Genomic DNA, 19,437 nt, shown 5'->3' on the forward strand with positions numbered 1-19,437 from the left:
CCGGGCCAGGTCAATGGCATTTAAGTGTGCTTAAATGCGACAGGCTCATGTCAGTAGATTTACTGGCATGTAAAAGAGCTCCTGCTGGACAAAATTCCGGCACATCCGGCGACGCTGATATAACCTCTGCAGTTGCGAGCGTCGTTAAATAAAACATAACATTTTTTTTATTATTAGTATAGATTATTATTATTATTATTATTATTATTATTATTATTATTATTATTATTATTATTATTATTAAGAAGAAAGTTAAAATTTTTTGCCACATTGTTCCTCTACTGTACAGTTTCGTCCAAGAGATATTGATTTATCACTACAAAAAAAAAAAACAGTGCAACTTTTATGAAATTGCAAGTCACAGAATGTTTTAAACTTTTACATGCTTGTACTTTAAAATTAGCTTCTGTGGACATAAAACAAATCAATTATCAAAGGCGATATTTCTCACTAGTCATTTCAAGTTATTAACAATGTAAAAATAAATTGATACATTTTAATTATTATAAAGATTTTCTTTTTATTCCAAGAAATACTATTTCACACAGTCGGAATAACTTCCACAAAAATTACGCAGTTCATTTCTACTACATTTACTTTAATTTGATCCTTAGTTTGCGACAGGTTTAACACAACTACGAAGACTGAAAAACTTCTCTTAACGAATTTGGATATTTTTATACACTACGTTCGCAGAAAAACGGATATTTGTGTGGACAGAAAGAGTCTTCAAAGTAGCCATCGCGTCGAAGACGCCCGCAGTTCCACGTGGCATCCTTGGTTGGTTCTCCAGACGCCCATTTAACGTATCCTGTTGTGTTGAGTGGCTCATCTGTAAAAAATAATGATTTTAGTTAATAAACCCATCTCCTTTCATCTTTCAAGCAATTTATAACAGTTAAAAAATATACGATTATTGCGCTTCACATGAGACTTATTCCAACACCAAGTCTCACAATATACATTTATTGCACTTCACATAGACTTATTTCAACACCAAGTCTCACAATATACGTTTATTGCCCTTCACGTGAGACTTATTTCAACACCAAGTCTCACAATATACGTTTATTGCACTTCACATGAGACTTATTTCAACACCAAGTCTCACAATATACGTTTATTGCCCTTCACATGAGACTTATCTCAACACCAAGTCTCACAATATACGTTTACTGCGCTTCAAATGAGACTTATTTCAACACCAAGTTTCACAATATACGGTTATTGCGCGTCACATAGACTTATTTCAACACCAAGTCTCACAATATACGTTTACTGCGCTTCAAATGAAACTTATTTCAACACCAAGTCTCACAATATACGTTTATTGCACTTCACATGAGACTTATTTCAACACCAAATCTCACAATATACGTTTATTGCGCGTCACATGAGACTTATTTCAACACCAAGTCTCACAATATACGTTTATTGCACTTCACATGAGACTTATTTCAACACCAAGTTTCACAATATACGGTTATTGCGCGTCACATAGACTTATTTCAACACCAAGTCTCACAATATACGTTTACTGCGCTTCAAATGAAACTTATTTCAACACCAAGTCTCACAATATACGTTTATTGCACTTCACATGAGACTTATTTCAACACCAAGTCTCACAATATACGTTTATTGCGCTTCACATGAGACTTATTTCAACACCAAGTCTCACAATATACGTTTATTGCACTTCACATGAGACTTATTTCAACACCAAGTTTCACAATATACGGTTATTGCGCGTCACATAGACTTATTTCAACACCAAGTCTCACAATATACGTTTACTGCGCTTCAAATGAAACTTATTTCAACACCAAGTCTCACAATATACGTTTATTGCACTTCACATGAGACTTATTTCAACACCAAGTCTCACAATATACGTTTATTGCGCGTCACATGAGACTTATTTCAACACCAAGTCTCACAATATACGTTTATTGCACTTCACATGAGACTTATTTCAACACCAAGTCTCACAATATACGTTTATTGCACTTCACATGAGACTTATTTCAACACCAAGTCTCACAATATACGTTTATTGCACTTCACATGAGACTTATTTCAACACCAAGTCTCACAATATACGTTTATTGCGCTTCACATGAGACTTATTTCAACACCAAGTCTCACAATATACGTTTATTGCGCTTCACATGAGACTTATTTCAACACCAAGTCTCACAATATACGTTTATTGCACTTCACATGAGACTTATTTCAACACCAAGTCTCACAATATACGTTTATTGCCCTTCACATGAGACTTATTTCAACACCAAGTCTCACAATATACGTTTATTGCCCTTCACATGAAACTTATTTCAACACCAAGTCTCACAATATACGTTTATTGCACTTCACATGAGACTTATTTCAACACCAAGTCTCACAATATACGTTTATTGCACTTCACATGAGACTTATTTCAACACCAAGTCTCACAATATACGTTTATTGCACTTCACATGAGACTTATTTAAACACCAAGTCTCACAATATATGTTTATTGCGCTTCACATGAGACTTACGTCAACACCAAGTCTCACAATATACGATTATTGCACTTCACATGAGACTTATTTTCAACACCGAGTCTCACAATATACGTTTATTTCACTTCACATGAGACTTATTTCAACACCAAGTCTCACAATATACGTTTATTGCCCTTCACATGAGACTTATTTCAACACCAAGTCTCACAATATACGTTTATTGCACTTCACATGAGACTTATTTCAACACCAAGTCTCACAATATACGTTTATTGCCCTTCACATGAGACTTATTTCAACACCAAGTCTCACAATATACGTTTATTGCCCTTCACATGAAACTTATTTCAACACCAAGTCTCACAATATACGTTTATTGCACTTCACATGAGACTTATTTCAACACCAAGTGTCACAATATACGTTTATTGCACTTCACATGAGACTTATTTCAACACCAAGTCTCACAATATACGTTTATTGCCCTTCACGTGTGACTTATTTCAACACCAAGTCTCATAATATACGTTTATTGCCCTTCACGTGTGACTTATTTCAACACCAAGTCTCATAATATACGTTTATTGCCCTTCACATGAGACTTATTTCAACACCAAGTCTCACAATAGACGTTTATTGCCCTTCACATGAGACTTATTTCAACACCAAGTCTCACAATACACGTTTATTGCCCTTCACATGAGACTTATTTCAACACCAAGTCTCATAATATACGTTTATTGCCCTTCACGTGTGACTTATTTCAACACCAAGTCTCATAATATACGTTTATTGCCCTTCACATGAGACTTATTTCAACACCAAGTCTCACAATATACGTTTATTGCCCTTCACATGAGACTTTTTTCAACACCAAGTCTCATAATATACGGTTATTGTGTTTCACATGAGACTTATTTAAAAAACAGTATAAATTCCTTATAAAACAATGTTAATTCGTTGGAAACTAGGGACCCAATATATTTATGTAATCAGTACCCCAGTGATGTCAAAGAAAGCGCATTTTTTCACCTTGACGTCTTGCGCGGGCATCAAGCGCTAAGTATGATTATATATATGAATAAGCAGCCTGTTGGATTAAGAAAACAGTGGTGCACAAACTTCACACGTAACGTGAAATTTTATGTCGTTATTTTTATATGGCTTCTTTGTATTTAATATTATCTATATTGTCTGTAAAAAAAAGTACTAACAGTGATTTCTTAATATTGCACTTGTGTTTTAAATCTTAATAATATAATAGAGAGTTAAGAAGGAATATTCACTTAAATTCCATAGTAGTATAATATTATACTGTATTAAGTGGATGAAACACATCATTCATAAAGAAAGTGATATTCCAAAGACAGAGATTGAGTGTGACATGACAAGTTGGAATTTATATTGATGGTATCTTTAGCCTTACAAAAGTAATCAATAAACTAATAAAAACAATATTACAGTACGAAGCAAAGTCACCTAGGTACTGTATCTGTTTTAAGTGTACCGGTAACTAATATTACATAACAAAACTCTTATCGCATTATGCTTTTAAGGTGATATTTGTGAGCAACTTCCTATCATAAGAATATTCAATTATTTTCTCGAAATCTGCTGAAGCTGTAGAGCTGACATTTTTACAACACATGGGCACGTATCTTTTGTTTATGATGTAACAATAGTTGCTTTGTTAATTCATTTCCTTACAAACAATTTCTATGCGGATATTTTCAAAATTTTCAATACACTATCTTTAGTAATAAGCATTTACTATATGATAATAATAATAATAATAGTAATAATAATAATAATAATAATAATAATAATAATAATAATAATTCTTTATTTATACTGGCAGAGTTAAGGCCATAGGGCCTTCTCTTACACTCTACCAGGTCACAAAGTATACAAGCAGTTAAAATTTAAGAAAAAGTTAAGAAGAGAATACTAACATATTACAAAAAATTATAATAATAGCATAATAAAAATCGACACTAAACAACATGAAAATAATATCATAATAGAAAAAAGAAACTAAAATACATTGGAATAAAGTGAAAGCAACTCATTTAGTACAAATGGTTAATATGGAAAAACGTAAGGAAGAATATAGCAAAATGTAATAAAATAATAAAAAAGAAAAGAAATACGAAAATTAAATAAAATTCACGATAAAAAGGCTATGATAATAAATTCACCGGATGATAAAGAGAACAAAAAGAGGAAAGGAAGGAAAATATATAGCCTATATTTTTACAAAACTATGGCAGAGAAAAGGGTTTATAACTGAAAGGAATCTAATTCAAAAAGCGCAATTTTAATTTAACATTAGATTTACGAAAACACTGTTTCTGTACTTGTCAAGCTGCTAAATAAACATATCTGAAAATATCACTTTTCTGTAAAATAAGTTGAGAAAATATTTCTTTTGAATAAAAAAGCAAACTTGTGAAAAAATGACCATTAAAATTAAAACTTACATCCTATAATGCACTTTTACTTCTTAGACAAATATAAAAATTAACATGGATACAGTTTTAATAAGTTCTCTTGCCTCTATGCAAGGCCTACTACCTCTTTCGTCTGTCTCTTTCCTTTCCGCTGTAAATCGCTTAGGGCAGTGATGTCAAAGAAAGAGCGCATAACGGACGTTCGATTCCTTCCCGTGCTCAAGTGCTGGAGTGGGATGCCGTAAACACAGATAAGAGCAAGACACAGGGGCGGACAAAGTCAATTATTTTCACACGCCTAGACTTGAACGGAGCAGTATATACCGCACGCACTGGAGATAAGCGAGCGTTGGGCGTCACTTTACTCCTGTGTTTATGAAAACTTGTGATAAAGCTAGCCCAGCTATGCGCTATTAGACGAAACATCACATGTTTTGTCTCCTGGCCTTGCTTGTCTCTGCTAGGTCCCGTCTCACAGTCAGCTGGTTAGTTCACGCGCGTACTATTTATTTTCTTTATTTGATATTTTCAATACTTTCTTTTCAACGGTGCACCAGTAAAAAATATGTTTATTTGTACTTTCAATGCGGGATCTAACCATATAATTTAAAAATATTTTTTCGTGGGCAAAGGCGTCTTAATGAGGAAAAATCTAAATTCCTCCATTTCCATAAAAAGTAAGAAAAACTGTTTACATGTCAATATAAACTTTAATTTCTCAGCATCAAAATAAACCATGATTTTGATCATTGGGTGAAAGGGTTTCGGAGCCACAACAGTTTAAAGTTGCTAATTTTGTGAAAATACGATAAATTAAACTATTTTTAATTTAAACACTATTAAGTTCTGATGCCTCAAACTTTCCACAAAGCATTGTATCACAGTTGTCAACGGACAGAAAAAGTTTCATTGTATTTAAAAAATGCAAGGTCAATTTTCTCTATATTTCGGTCGACTTGAGATGGAATAGCCCATACATTAAATTTGAACACTATTTATTTAGGCCTACAGGACTGTCTTCAATTGAATACCTCTTTAATAACTGTACTTGATTTTTTTGTTATGCAGCCCTATACATCTGTCAATTCAGTTTACGTATTTGGAAATTAGAAGTTTATCACATTAGTATATACACTGAACTTTTGTAAACTTTGTGTTTACAGCACATGTTTATGAATCATTGTTTTTAATTTGTTGTTTGTATTTCTTTATGTTGGTGTACTTGTAATTGGGGATAACTCCCTGTAAGGACCCTCAATAAAATAATAAATTAATTGATACATAGTAAATAATCTAGATATTTGCACTTACGGTAGTCTGTACTGCCCTCCCAAGCCAAAAGGACGTATCTCAAGGATTTTCTGAAAATCAGTTTTTGAAATAATTGGATAGTTCAGATGCTAATATATATATATATATATATATATATATATATATATTTCCTAAAGGAAATGGCCGATTCTCAATAAATTGTGCCTTTAAAATGAGATTTAATGAAAGCCGTATCTCAAAATTAATATGAATTCCTAAGCGAATTTGGCGGAAGTTCATTTTTCTAAGCAAAAAGGCCGTTTCTCAGACATACGTTCTTTTCGCTTAGTATTTCCTATTTGCCATTCTAGTCAAATTAGACAGAATGATTGGTAAATAAATTGCTGTCTCTTCACTAATTTTCTAGATAATATTTGTCTTAGATTGCAGTATTTACAATACTGCTATTTAGTATGTGTTGTAATTTATTAAAATAATAAAAATAATTAATAAAATAAAACAGAATTAATTTCAATTACTGGTAGCTCAGTTGGTAGAGCAGCTGGCTACGGACTGGAAGGTCCGGGGTTCGATCCCAGGTGGTGACAGGATTTTTTCTCGTTGCCAAACTTCCAGAACGGCCCCGAGGTTCACTCAGCCTCCTATAAAATTGAGTACCGGGTCTTTCCCGGGGGTAAAAGGCGGCCAGAGCGTGGTGCCGACCACACCACCTCAGTCTAGTGCCGAGGTCATGGAAAGTATGGGGCTCTACTTCCATGCCCCCCAAGTGCCTTCATGGCATGTTACGGGGATACCTTTTTTACGGTTTTTATGTGCAATATGAGATACACCTAATTTGCTAAGCATATCAGTATCTTCAACAATTAATATTAATACTTAGCAAATTAGGCGTATCTCAAATTGTCCATAAAAATGTAAGCTAATTAGCCTAAAAATTGTATTCTATATATTTTGAATATATTTCTATAATGAATACGCTGAAAATTCCAATAAATTAACTTTAAAAGTAGGCGCGCTTTGATCATTCACTAAATCCTCAATACTGAAAAATATTAAAGTTTTGAGGTACGGCCTTTTGGCTTGGGAGGGCAGTGTAATGTATGTAATAATTTTGATCGTTCTTCCCCCTCGATATTTCTGTATGTTTGTTCTCGGTATGTTGGATAATGTCGCTGTATGCTGCTTTTCTTACTAATCGTATGTTGTCCACATATTAAGCACTGTATATCTCCTTCCTGTTTCTTGCATAGGAACTGCAGTGCCCATGCGAACTGGAACTTGTTATACGATCTCTTCGCAGGGTGCATGATTAATGCCTACTGTACACTAGAGTTGGGCAACACGATTCTTTTTCAGAAGTCGATTCCAACGATTCAATCACACATTACGAATCGATTCTAACGATTCGTTCACGATTCTTCTCAGTCTGCGATTCCAACTATTCTTTTGAATCGTCAACGAGTTCACGATTCTTCCCAGTCTGCGATTCCAACTATTCTTTTGAATCGTCGCAAGACACTTTCCTTTGCAAACCACGCGTAGAACAAAAACGTTCTACATCTCTCTCATAGATGGCATAAGAGGCGAGACATTGGATTGTCTCTTTCTCATTGGCTGGAACCATTCAGTATGAACTCCATTAGTCTACAAAATTACCCAAGATAATGTCTCTAAATTATAATTTATCAACTGAACCTTATTATGAAGTACATTTTTTGCATTACATCTCTATTTAACTATGCAAATTTCAGGTTTGTGTTCATTATTTTCCATACTTAACAAATGCAGTACATATTTTGATTTCACTCTCGCTCGGGAGCATTCGACACGGTTCGGAAATGTCCGTTGACAGGTTACATCAAACAACGAATAGAATCGTGGGTTACGATACCATGCCGATTCCTTCATATTCTTTTGAATGACGATTCGTTACGATTCGTTTGAACGACGATTCGTTACGATTCTTTTGAACGACGATTCGTTGATACCACGAATCGATTCTTACGATTCTTTATTATTAGTCGTTCGAATGAACGATTCGTTCACGAATCGACCCAACTCTACTGTACACTGTACAACCCTCACTGCAGCTCGTATTCGTAGCTGGCGCACTCTGCTTGCTCCAGTAGCGCAAGCGTTCTCGTAGCGCATGTACGCTCTGATTGACATTAGAGATGGCCGATATTTCACAAACCGATATTTTGTCACAGGTATTTTTTTGTCACAGATAAACCTGTGACTGATGACGCGAAATATCTGTGACAAAATATCGCTATCGAAATCTGCTCCGTATTCAGTACTCTGTGACTGTTGCAACGTCTGCGACTGATATTTTCTCCTCTACGTCGTGGGTTTGCGCATGTGCATGATACAATAACAGCAATCGGGCGGTGGTATTTGATTATTTTTTCGTGATATTTTGTTCAATATTATTTTTTTCAAAGTGATGATGTGTTGCAAAGTTATTAGCGGCATTATAATAATATAATTATGAATCTGACATTTTGTTTTCATATTAAGTCTGAATATATGTTTTATAAATAATATATTCCCCCGAGATCTTCACATTTTCGTATTACTGTGAATATATATTAATGTATAAGTATTTTCCACTCAATTTTTACGCAGCAACAATATTTTTTTTAGTTATACTATTAATTACAAACAGAATAGTTACAGGAGCCTACATTATTTTAATAACTTTACATGTACTTCTCTCATTTATGTATGATCCAGTTTTAATGTATAGCTCTAACACGAACAGTGCAGGGTAGTATAAATTAAAATAATTAAACTTAAAATAAAATTATTTGTAATAAGTTCATTACCGGTATGTTGTTTATGGTTATTAACTCTTAGGAAATCGCACAGTGCTTTCTAACATTGGTACTCGTGTGGGGTGTTATTTCACCCAATTAATAGGCCTAATCAATGTTCTAAACTTGATATTTAGTGATATTTATCTAGATATTGTTAAAATCATCAACTTGCAAGTAATTTTCAACTTTTAAATATAATAATATGGGGTAGTTAGCAAAAATTGTCAATTTTATAAATTCCAAAAAGATCTGACATCTAGCAGACACTGCTCTAACAAATCGTTCTCATTGCCCTTGCACACTTTTAAAATAGGCCTACACTTACACATAAATGGGATAATTAATTACATTTGAAAATAAGGGGTATCAAACGTAAATCATGTTAGTTCACTCCGTGTCACTGAACGTTATGCTCTTCCGAACTTTCGAAGCATTTCTCACAAGCCGACAACAGCACCTATAGAATTAAAACCGAACGAGATAAAACTTATTTGGCTAAACTAACCTTGAGGTAGTTTCCTTCGTATTCCCCTTATACACCTTGCATATACGAATCTGTGACAGGTTAGGTTTGGTTAGTTTAGGCTTTGTTATGCCTTGGATATACGATCAACTGCATCTCCACAAACAATCAAATTCAACGATTTTCACTTCCGAAATCACCGAAACTACCTCAGCGCTAGTTTAACCTGAGGAACTGTCTCTCCACAAAAAAATTCTTTATAAATGCAATGATTTTCACATCCGAAATTGCCGAAACTACTTCAGCGCTAGTTTCACCATCTTATTATAAATGATATAGTGATTACACGATTTAAATAATAATAATAATAATAATAATAATAATAATAATAATAATAATAATAATAATAATAATAATAATAATACCATTGGTTACCAATACTTTATCTTGTGTAAAATCCTGTCTGAACAACTGTCTTGTTCTGTAATTATTTTCTATTGTTTTTCCGAATACTTATGTTTCGTTAATTTTTATTGACTCAATATTATAATGTTAATGCACGACTTAAAATAATTTATCGATTATATTATATACAATAAAAAGGATCAATTTTTAAAACGATTAGGATAATCACATAACCTCAATTTCTCCGTACCCAACTACATTAAAAATTATCAACTGATTCCATATCTACAATCAACTACGATATAACCTCTTGGTATATAAGGTTAACTTTTTACATGTTACTGTTCAGTCAGATTAGCATTTATTTGTTAATGGTACATGTACATAATTTATTTGTTGGATTTTCCCATATAAACCACTGAAGTGTGGCGTGTATAGAGAAATCGTATTCACATTGCACTGGTCTTCAATATTTTCTGTTAATTTTTATCGGTGTGATAAAATATCGGTATAATTCATGCATATTGTGCTTACTTAGCGATATAAAATATCGGTGTGACAAAATCACAGATAAAAGTCACAGATATTTAATTGTCACAGTCACAGTTGTCACAGATACTTGAAAATATCGTTTAAGCTCAACTCTAATTGACATCACTGGAGGCTTTCCTGAGTTCTAAAGCCCGCGCTTGTGTCTATGGGTATCAGTTGACATGCCTGCACTAACCTAATATAAACTTAACGTAAACTGAACTAACACGAACTAACCTAACCTACCTACACAAAAGATTTCAGCTACTCTTCTCGGAAAGCACAGAGTTATCACGGTCAAACCTGCACCAACTTGTGTATTATGATCATTGCACTCGTCACTCTGTTGACACATCAACGAGAATTAAATTTCTGCCTTGAATATACGTACTAGAGTCATTTCTCCATTTCGCCACACATTGGAAGCCTGTCTGTATATTGAGCATCGTACAGTCAGTGAACACAAATTTATGCAATTGACCAAGTCAAATAATGCATATAGCCTAAAATAAACAACAGAGACAAAAAACAATAAAATTCTATCAGAAACACTCAACAACATTGACATTAAAAAACCCATTAATATCATAAAAGGGTTTGTTGATCAACCAACCACAAACAATTCTGTTAAAAGACTGCCTTTCTAGATTGAAAAAATGTGTCGAAAATTTATTTGCAATTTTTAAAGATATAATAAAATAGTGGTTTATTGTTTTGGTATTTCAAAAAGGTCACGGTTTCTGGTGTTGTATAGGTGAACATCATTCCTATGTGTCAATATTTGTGAATTATCTTTGACAAAATTTAGGGCTTGATAAATATACAGTGATGTTACAGTCATTGCTTTTTCATTCATAAATAACGGTCTGCAGGGTGCCTTCATTGATGAATATGTTAAATTCTAATAGTTTTTTTTGTAACATAAGAACCTTATTAATATGAGTACTATTAGGGGAGAGTCGAGTAGTATCGGACATCGGGTAATATCGGACAGTGAGTTTCTTTCATCTACCACACGATGATAGTACCTGATTGACATGGTTACGTTTCTTTGATGTCGCATAGAGAAACGTAACCATGTCATTCAGGTACTACTACAGACGTGGACAAATTATTAGCAAACTTGAAGATTTTTATTATATATTTTTACTAACTATGATTCTTCAATTTAGACTACAGTTGACATATTTGGGTATCTCCAAATTATTAGAAAAATCAAAGATTTTTATTTTATATTTTTACAAAATTTCACTCTTCAATTTAGACTACAATTGATATTTTCGCAAATTTACAAATTATTAGCAAAAGTGAAGACTTTTTAAATATATTTTTTTCAAAATTCGACTCTTCAATTTGGACTACAGGTGACATTTTGGATATTTGCAAATTATTAGCACTACTGAACATTTTTATTATATATTTTTACAAAATTTTACTCTTCACTTTAGACTGCAGTTGACATTTTTGAATAATATTTACAAATTATTAGGAAAATTGAAGATTTTATTATATATTTTTTATATAAAATTTGACTCTTCAATTTAGAATAGCCTACATTTGAAATTTTTGCATATTTCTATCTACTGTAATGATAGAAATATGCAAAATTGTCAACTGTAGTCTAAATTGAATAGTCAAATTTTGTAAATAGAATTAATCATAAAAATCGTCAATTTTGTTAATAATTTGTCCACGTCTGTATATGGTGGTAGATGAAAGAAACGCACTATCCGATATTACCAGATGTCCGATACTACCCGACTCTCCCCTACCCCATGAAAGTAGTCCATAAGAAAGTATACTATGAAAATAAAAAAAATAGACAACTCTAATGTAATTCTTTGGAACATACATTTTCAAATTCCGCAGAAGAAATATTACTCTTGACAATTATTTTTTACAAATAAAATCAACAAGGTCTGCCCAGGTAAGTGTGTGTCCAAAGTAATATCAAGAAGTTTGAAGTTATTGTTTTCCATGACTGTACTACTAAATAACAGAGATGGAGTTTTACTTTCATTTAAAAGAAATTTATTGGAACTAAACCATTTCTTGGCTTCATTAAAAACTGAATTAGTAAGAGTTTTCAATTCACTAATATCACGATGACTTGTCAAAAAAGTGGCATCATCAGCGAATACCACAGAATAAGTAGGGATATTGCACATCACATCATTAACCATTATTAAAAACAGAATAAGACCCAACACTATGAGGCTGTGCGGAATTGTCTTCCAATCCAGACTATCCAACAATATGATAGGAACGAAAATCAGCTGTAAGTATCTAATATGCCATGAAATCGGGACATTTCGATGCGTCTACAAATTGTTTTGGGACGCGGGACGCAATGGTCGAAATCGGGACTGTCCCGGGAATTACGGGACGGTTTGCAAGTCTTATGGCCGGTTTCTCCAAGTATTGTTAGAACATTTAACGAATGTTAAACTCTAAACAGTTTGTTAAATATAGTTTTTTCATATCTTCAACACTAGTTTGGCTTAACAGATTGTTAAGTGTTTGTTAACTTTAAATGTAGGATTTTAGGCAGTTAACTCATTTGACAGATAGTTAAATACGGCGGATGACAGCACAGCTGTTCAAACATAAGTTGTGAAAATAATATTTTATAATTAATTGATGAACTAGTGGACTTACTCGTGTTAAATATGTAATATTTGTCCGGCCTACAGCTGTTTCAGTGCTTCACGCATTATCATCAGAGCCTACTAGATCGCGGCGTCATCTCGAACTTCTCTGCCTGTTAGGAGGGTCTGTTTTATTGTTGGAAGGTGTTGAAGTGTAGAGTCGAATAGTGTGTGTGTACTGAAATTTATCTGTGTGTTGAGGATTTGATCGGGGTGTGTTTTAGTGTGTTTGTATATTTCGTATTGTTTTAGTGTGTTGAGTTTTTGGTTCTTGGGTTGTGTGTGTAGGATTTCCATGTCCGTATTTATGTTAGTGTATGTATGGTTAGTATTGGTTATGTGATCGGCGTATGTAGATGTATTGTGTCCTCTGGTTATAGCTTTAATGTGTTCTTTGTAGCGTGTTTGGAATGATCTGCCTGTCTGTCCTATGTAGAACTTGTCGAAACTATTACATTTGAGTTTGTATACACCTGTGTGGTCGTGTTTATTTGTTTGTGTTTTTTGTGTGTTGAGATGTCTCTGTAGTGTGTTTTCTGTTCTGTATGTTATGTTGTATTTCTGTTTTCTGAATGAAGATGCGATCTTATGTGTGCTTTTGTTTTCATATGTTAGTGTGATGTATACGAAATATACAAACACACTAAAACACACCCCGATCAAATCCTCAACACACAGATCAATTTCAGTACACACACACTATTCGACTCCACAATCCAACACATTCCAACAATAAAACACACCCTCCTAACAGGCAGAGAAGTTCGAGATGACGCCGCGATCTAGTAGGCTCTGATGAAGGTGCGTGAAGCACTGAAACAGCTGTAAGCCGGGAAAATATTACATATTTAACACGAGTAAGTCCACTAGTTCATCAGTTAATTATATTCAAGTGTTAAAAGTGGTGTACGCAAGATTCAAAGTGGATAATATTTTATGTCTCTCTTTAAGAATGTTTTGTGAATGACTGATAACATAACATTTAAAGTACACTTTGGAAATCTAATATAGGGAAGATAATCTTCAAAAGTGAACTGAGTATCATATTGGCTGCTTATTTTGTTACTGAGATATTATATATTGAACTAGTGGCTTGTGCAGCAAATGCTGCAAACTAAGTTCATTAGAAGTTCAAATTAAAATTTTTCAAATTTATTTTCAATGAAGAACAGCAGACATTTTGAAAGTTATTTGCTGTCATAATAGTGAAACGTACTCCCTCTGAATGCTTTTCATGCCAAATACATTTCCATGAACCTATCCATCTTCAGTTCTTGAGTTTCAATGCGAAAACACAAGTAACAATGTTAGGACGATCAGCGAGTTTTTCATGTGGGAGTAATGCAGTAGCTATCTCAGGTCATTGCGGATTATAGGTGAGAGTTAAGAAAATTTCAGGTTCGATTAAACCAAAGAAATATGAAATTAATTTTGATTTAGTTTTAAGACGCAGCTAAAATAGGAAGCATGACTCATTACTACCTAGGAAAATTAGAGAATCACACATATAAATATCTACATCACACTGCCATTAAATATATGAAAAAACCCACATCACTTGACTAATAACTATAAAAATATTTCATTTTTAATAACAATATTGTTACCTTACGTAAGTTTTATAGTTTTCAGTAACAATATATATAGCTGTTACTCAGTAAATTAGCTATGGAAATAAAGATCTAATTTAAAATATTCTTTCTCTCCGTCTACTTATATAAAACCTCAAAACGTTTCACTTTCACATCATCAATATAGCATTAATGTGTGTAATTAGTGGCATTAACTATAATAATATTTCATTTTTAATGATAATAAACTCATCAAACATTCTTAAGTTTTGTAGTTCTTAATATCCAATACACAGCTGTACTCGGAAAACTACAGACCAGAGAATCAGACCTGTAAATTATTTTTATACGCCATCTGAACTCTAAATATGTCAGCAGTCCTGCAGATCATGGTCTTCGTGTAATATTGTTTATTGTAGTGTGTGTTTTGTTTTATTCTGAAAAGCCATTAGTGCTCAAAACTGATGACAGATGGATTTTGGAATATAGGAAAATTATATAGGAAAATTGACATTTCACTGAAACCTACTACTTTTCTGAAAATCTTTGGGTTCCAAGCTTCAAAATGAGGGGTCATTTATTAAAATCCGTTCAGTCGTTTTCCCGTAATTTCCATTACCAGTTCAAATTATATATATAGATATTTAGAAAATGTGGGATCTCAACGTGGCAAGGTAACTAGGAATTATGGTTTATATACTATGCATGATACTCAATTTGTGACAATATAGATTTTCAAAACAAGTAGGCCTAAAAATTTTACAAGGAATTTAAACCAGACTTCAATATTCTACAAACAGAACTAGACCACTTATTCCAATTCAGCATCTACTATTTACTCTTGATTCTATGTTACTGGCTCTTTTCAACTAACTATAGCCAATGTCAACAGTACTTAAAAATACACAGCGAGTATTATTTTATATTTAAAATATTTCAGCAAAAATTGATTCTTTGAGAAATTATATGTTAGCATTAGTACTACAGAGTGATTTATATAGAACTGACACATTTCTTTCATTAATTGTTTCAAAACGAATTGTGCTAGCGACAACTTATTATACCTAAAATGTAGAGGAATTCTGGGAGATTATTTACCTCTATAGCAAATGTTGAAAATGTCGTCTATCCTGCATAAGGCACAACTCAACACGTCGTTCCATGTTACTGGCCACTCGTTGGAGGACTCTGTTGTCAATAGCTTGAATCTCCTGAGTGATTTTGTGCTTCAGACCGTCCAATGTCTGGGGACGTGTGGCGTAAACCCTGTCTTTTAAGTAACCCCATAGAAAGAAGTCCGGCGTTGTCAAATCCGGAGATCTCGGTGGCCATAGGTTCCTGTAAATTATTCGGTCGTCAAAGAAACTTGCAATTAGTTCCATGGATTCATTTGATGTATGGCATGTAGCGCCATCTTGCTGAAACTATCCTTGACTCAGCTCTACATCGTCCAGTTGCTCAACAAACTCCATGAAAATCAGTCGGTACTCTGCAGTGTTCACAGTCTGGTTAAAAAAAATTGGCCCCACTATTCTCTGTGCGGATATTGCGCACCAAACTCCGATTTTAACCGGGTGCATAGGTGCTTCATGGATGACATGTGGATTTTCGATGGCCCAATGGCGTGAGTTCTGTGAGTTCACATAAAGAGTCGTTGATTTAATGTGTACTGCATTTTCACGTTGAAACAAAATGTCGAAAACAGCTGCCAACAATAGGAATAAAACATAAACATCTGCGCATCTAGTGCTGCCAACATTTGGAATAAAACATAAACATCTGCGCATCTAGTGCTGCCAACATTAGGAATAAAACATAAACATCTGCGCATCTAGTGCTGCCAACATTAGGAATAAAACATAAATATCTGCGCATCTAGTGACAAGGAATCGAAACTCCAGAACATTCTCCTTAATTTGGTGCTAAAATTGGGTCATTGAATGAATTTCCAACGGAATAATTAAACAAAGAAATGTGTCAATTCTATATAAATCACTCTGTACAACCTTACTTTGTAATAACATTCATATTCCTACAACTTTCATTTGTCTTCTTATCGATCATGGCCTACTGTACCAGGCTCTGATTTTGTACATGTTTCATGACTTACTCTAAAATACAGAATTTAAAGAATAATATCAACCAATAAAAAATTGCCTTACATGTGCAAAATCATTACCAACTGCTATTGAGTGGTTAAAATAGTGTTAACAGCTGTTATATTTGAAATGTTATGTTTTATTTAACGACGCTCGCAACTGCAGAGGTTATATCAGCGTCGCTGGATGTGCCGGAATTTTGTCCCGCAGGAGTTCCTTTACATGCCATTAAATCTACTGACATAAGCCTGTCGCATTTAAGCACACTTAAATGCCACTGACCTGGCCCGGGATCGAACCCGCAACCTTGGGCATAGAGGCCAGCGCTATACCAACTTGCCAACCAGGTCGCCTCTTATAGTTAAGTTGTTATGTTTAAGAAATGGAAAATATTAACAAAACGTTAAAAATAAACATGCTGTTAATTTAACAGTAGTTAAGCCAAATTAAACATTTCTTGGAGAAACTAACCATAATAATTATTATCGTAGATCAGGTATGCTCATTCTCTGACTCCCGATTACGTTCTGTAATCGCGACCTTCCAATGTAGAGCGTGCTGTTTCTCGTTCGAAGCTCGACGGATGACTGCGGAAGGCAGTTCAAGTGCTTCGTAAACGTACGAACAGTGCGAGACAATGACAAACGATCACTCCGTACAGTGTGAGAGGAACACTATTTCTGTAGTGCGTTCGGTTAAAACATTAAGTGTTTACTATATTTTAAGGTACTGTCAGGAATACTACTGAGCAACATAAAACAACATTATAGGGTCTGCCACCCAGAACATGCTGTTTTCTGTAATATGTATTCATATACCAACGTTATTATTATCATTATTATTATTATTATTATTGTTATTTTTAGTTTCCTATCTCAATCGCATTATGCCTGTTGTCGAAACTCAAGGTCAAATTGACTCAATTTATTTTGATTTTAGCAAAGCATTTGATGTTGTTCCTCACAAAATTTTATTAAATAAATTAAGTAATTTTGGTCTCTCCACTAACTACGTTAATTGGTTTGAAAATTATTTAACAGATAGACAGTCTTGTGTTCGACTAGGTAATTCTCTCTCGGTTCCATTTAATAGTGTATGCGGAGTTCCTCAAGGGTCTACATTGGGACCTCTCCTATTTTTATTATTTATAAATGATATAAGTAAAAGAATAAGTTCTAGCTGCCTTTTATTTGCGGATGATCTCAAAATCTTTCGTAAAATTAATAGTTCGGCTGATTGTCAAATTCTTCAAAATGACATTAATTCAATTTCACAATGGTCTGTTGAAAATGGAATGAAAATTAATCAATCCAAAACTTTTGTTATTTCCTTCTCACGGAAAACTACTTCCCAAAAATTTAATTATTCTCTTAGTAATGTCGTAATTACTAAGAAAGATTGTATTAGAGATCTTGGTGTCTTACTTTATTCAAAATTATATTTCCATGATCATGTGCAATATATTTATACCCATTCATTAAGAATGCTTGGTCTAATCAGATCTATAACTTATTCTTTTTCTACTCCTATGTGTTTATTAATTTTATACTATACGTTGGTTAGATCCAAGCTTGAATATGCATCTGTTGTATGGAACTCCATTACTTCCACTGACTCGGCTAAATTGGAGAATATTCAAAGAAAATTTATTTCCTTGTGTTCTTATAGATTTTTACCAAATTCCGATTATAACTATGAGACTAATTGCAAATATTTTAATTGCGGTAGTTTGTTTACCAGACGTCAGGATCTTGATTATTTATTTTTTTGTAAAGTCATTAAGGGTGATATTGATTGTGAATCTTTCATAAGCAATATCAGTCTTCGTATTCCTGCTAAAGGTTTAAGGTTTCATAAACTGTTTTATAATAGAAATTCTAAATCTCTGTCTCCGGTCTGCAGATGTATTAAATATGCTAATTTGTATGGAATGAACTTGGATCCATTTAATGTGTAGTATATCTTTTGACTTTTCTTGTCAGTTTTATTAATTTATGCCATTTGTTAAAATATATGTATCATACTATACTTGTCAATTGCATATCTTTACAATATTACTTATAGACTGTTATATTGATTGTATTTCATCTCACTGCCATTTTCTATCATTCATTCTCATCATTATTTGTTGATTTGTTTTGTTTCTTGTGCTAAACAGTAATTGGCCTTGTGCTGTTGTTTTGGACGTTAATATCCTAAAAAAATAAATAAAATAAATAAATAAATTATTATTATTATTATTATTATTATTATTATTATTATTATTATTATTATATTTATTTCTAGCCGTACCCGTGCGCTCCGCTGCACCCGTTAGAAATAAATATAAAGTAATTACATAATTAAAATAGGACATTTGATCCAGGGAACATTCGTGTTTGATATAAGGATAAATCGTTTATTATGTTACTTAATTTAAATTGTATTTGCATAATTAAAATGCGATCATTTTGATCCAGAGACCACTCATTTGGTCATAAAAATTATTTTAGGAAATACAGGAAACGGATGTACAGAATAGCCTATCAAGTTTTCTGTGCATAAGAAGCTATTTTAATCTTACCTGTCCTCGATTCACCCAGAAGTTACTGTGATAACATTATAGCATTATGTCCATCTAGAGAAACTACACTTTCCAATGGTGAATTAATAATTAATTATACAAA

At 33.3% G+C, this 19,437-nt stretch overlaps 1 protein-coding gene across 3 annotated transcripts in view; it reads right to left on the reverse strand.

Annotated features, from left to right (window-relative positions):
• Positions 1-494: 494 nt before the first annotated feature.
• LOC138711753 (hemolymph lipopolysaccharide-binding protein-like) overlaps positions 495-19,437 on the reverse strand; it is a 62,158-nt gene continuing 43,215 nt past the window's right edge. For all 3 annotated transcript variants that reach the window (XM_069842935.1, XM_069842936.1, XM_069842937.1), the window contains one exon: positions 495-832. In XM_069842935.1, the coding sequence (XP_069699036.1) occupies positions 678-832 (155 nt within the window). In that variant the 3' untranslated portion in view covers positions 495-677. The remainder of the gene's footprint in view (positions 833-19,437) is intronic.

The sequence above is a fragment of the Periplaneta americana genome, chromosome 13 (assembly GCF_040183065.1).
Source record: "Periplaneta americana isolate PAMFEO1 chromosome 13, P.americana_PAMFEO1_priV1, whole genome shotgun sequence".
NCBI classification, from domain to species: Eukaryota; Metazoa; Arthropoda; class Insecta; order Blattodea; family Blattidae; genus Periplaneta; species Periplaneta americana.